Here is a 2500-nt window from a genome sequence, read left to right as displayed (position 1 = left end):
GTAGACACAATGGATATGAATTCACTGCCGTCCTATGCCAAGCCCTAGACACAATGGATATGAATTCACTTCCTTCCTATGCCGAGCCCTAGACACAATGGATATGAATTCACTTCCTTCCTATGCCGAGCCCTAGACACAATGGATATGAATTCACTGCCTTCCTATGCCGAGTCCTAGACACAATGGATATGAATTCACTTCCTTCCTATGCCGAGCCCTAGACACAGTGGATATGAATTCACTGCCTTCCTATGCCGAGCCCTAGACACAATGGATATGAATTCACTTCCTTCCTATGCCGAGCCCTAGACACAATGGATATGAATTCACTTCCTTCCTATGCCGAACCCTAGACACAATGGATATGAATTCACTGCCTTCCAATGCCGAGCCGTAGACACAATGGATATGAATTCACTTCCTTCCTATGCCGAGCCCTAGACACAATGGATATGAATTCACTTCCTTCCTATGCCGAGCCCTAGACACAATGGATATGAATTCACTTCCTTCCTATGCCGAACCCTAGACACAATGGATATGAATTCACTGCCTTCCAATGCCGAGCCGTAGACACAATGGATATGAATTCACTTCCTTCCTATGCCGAGCCCTAGACACAATGGATATGAATTCACTGCCTTCCAATGCCGAGCCCTAGACACAATGGATATGAATTCACTTCCTTCCTATGCCGAGCCCTAGACACAATGGATATGAATTCACTTCCTTCCTATGCCGAGCCGTAGACACAGTGCACATGCACTGACTGTCTCAGTGGCCGTCAAAGAGCTACATGACCTTTCATCTTTAACCCCACTGCAATGCGTTACCCGCTAGACAAACCAAATCCATGGCGCCATGTTGATTAACCCCTTAGACACCAACATGTTGATTAATCCCTTAGACACCAACATGTTGATTAACCCCATATACACCAGCATGTTGATTAACCCCATAGACACCAGCATGTTGATTAACCCCTTAGACAGCAGGCACCCTGTGATCGCTGTGCAGACAACATCCTGGTGACGTCATCACTGGAGGTGTGGATGGAGGAGGGGGCATCACTGTCCCCCAACACCTCCCAGTGGTCACTGCACCTGACCTGTGGCCGCTTCATGTACGGCGTCGCTGCCCCCTTTGACGTCATCTGGACGGTACCTGTCTTTCCCTATGACGTCACTCCCTTTCTCTTTCCCTGTGGCGTCACTCCAGTACTGTGACATCACTTTCCTCCTATCAACCTTCCTACAAGTCTGTCTCTTCGTTTTTTCACTTTTTGTTGGTGGTGGTGGTGGTGGTGGTGTTTTTTTTTGTGTTTTTTTGTTTTTTTTGTTTTTTTTGTTGTTGTTTTTTTGTTGTTGTTTTTGTTTGTTTTGTTGTTTTGTTTGTTTTTGTTGTTGTTTGTTGTTATTTTTGCTCTTTTTTTTCTTTTTTTCGGGGGGCGTCGGGGGGAAGATGGGAATGATGAAACAGTGTTATGACACACCAACACACCTCAACGATGGTGACGATGATGGGAATGATGAAACAGTGTTATGACACACCAACACACCTCAACGATGGTGACGATGATGGGAATGATGAAACAGTGTTATGACACACCAACACACCTCAACGATGGTGCCGATGATGGGAATGATGAAACAGTGTTATGACACACCAACACACCACAACGATGGTGACGATGATGGGAATGATGAAACAGTGTTATGACACACCAACACACCACAACGATGGTGACGATGATGGGAATGATGAAACAGTGTTATGACACACCAACACACCTCAACGATGGTGACGATGATGGGAATGATGAAACAGTGTTATGACACACCAACACACCACAACAATGGTGACGATGATGGAAATGATGAAACAGTGTTATGACACACCAACACACCACAACGATGGTGACGATGATGGAAATGATGATGAGCATGTTGGTGGTAGGTCATATGTAATGTCTGCTCACCAAAGTTATTTCAGACGATAAGATGTTGAAAACGAGGCTTGATGATTTTCCAGAGACGTCAAAGCGTATGCACTGATCCCGATATACGCTACACCACATTTGCTTAAAAACAGAATATATATATATATATATACCTCCGCCCCCACCCCCACCGTCCAGGAGAAGATGGCCGTGTCTCCGGTGCACGTGTACTTCTCCTGGTGCTCCTGCACCGCTGATGGAAGGGTCTGGCTGCTGCGCTGCGAGGTGTGATGGAACAAGGCAGAGCTGTTAGAGTTTAGACGATGACAACATTTACCCTGGTGATGATAATGACGACATTTACCCTGGTGATGATAATGACGACATTTACCCTGGTGATGATAATGACGGCGGTGACGGTGACGACATTTACCATGGTGTTGTTAATGGCGACGGTCACGACATTTACCATGGTGATGATAATGACGACGGTGACGGTGACGACATTTACCCTGGTGATGTTAATGACGACGGTGACGACATTTACCATGGTGATGT

General features: G+C 45.9%; 1 protein-coding gene across 1 annotated transcript in view; it reads left to right on the top strand.

The window, feature by feature from the left end:
* Nucleotides 1-2500, top strand: part of LOC143281359 (uncharacterized) — a 12729-nt gene that overhangs the window by 2347 nt on the left and 7882 nt on the right. The window contains exon 2 of the mRNA XM_076586563.1: nucleotides 1021-1163. Coding sequence (XP_076442678.1) covers nucleotides 1021-1163 — 143 coding nt within the window. The remainder of the gene's footprint in view (nucleotides 1-1020; nucleotides 1164-2500) is intronic.

Source organism: Babylonia areolata, chromosome 4 (genome assembly GCF_041734735.1).
Source record: "Babylonia areolata isolate BAREFJ2019XMU chromosome 4, ASM4173473v1, whole genome shotgun sequence".
Lineage (NCBI taxonomy): Eukaryota > Metazoa > Mollusca > Gastropoda > Neogastropoda > Buccinidae > Babylonia > Babylonia areolata.
The sequence above is the reverse complement of the archived record's forward strand: the minus strand, read 5'-3'. Positions and strand labels throughout refer to the sequence as shown.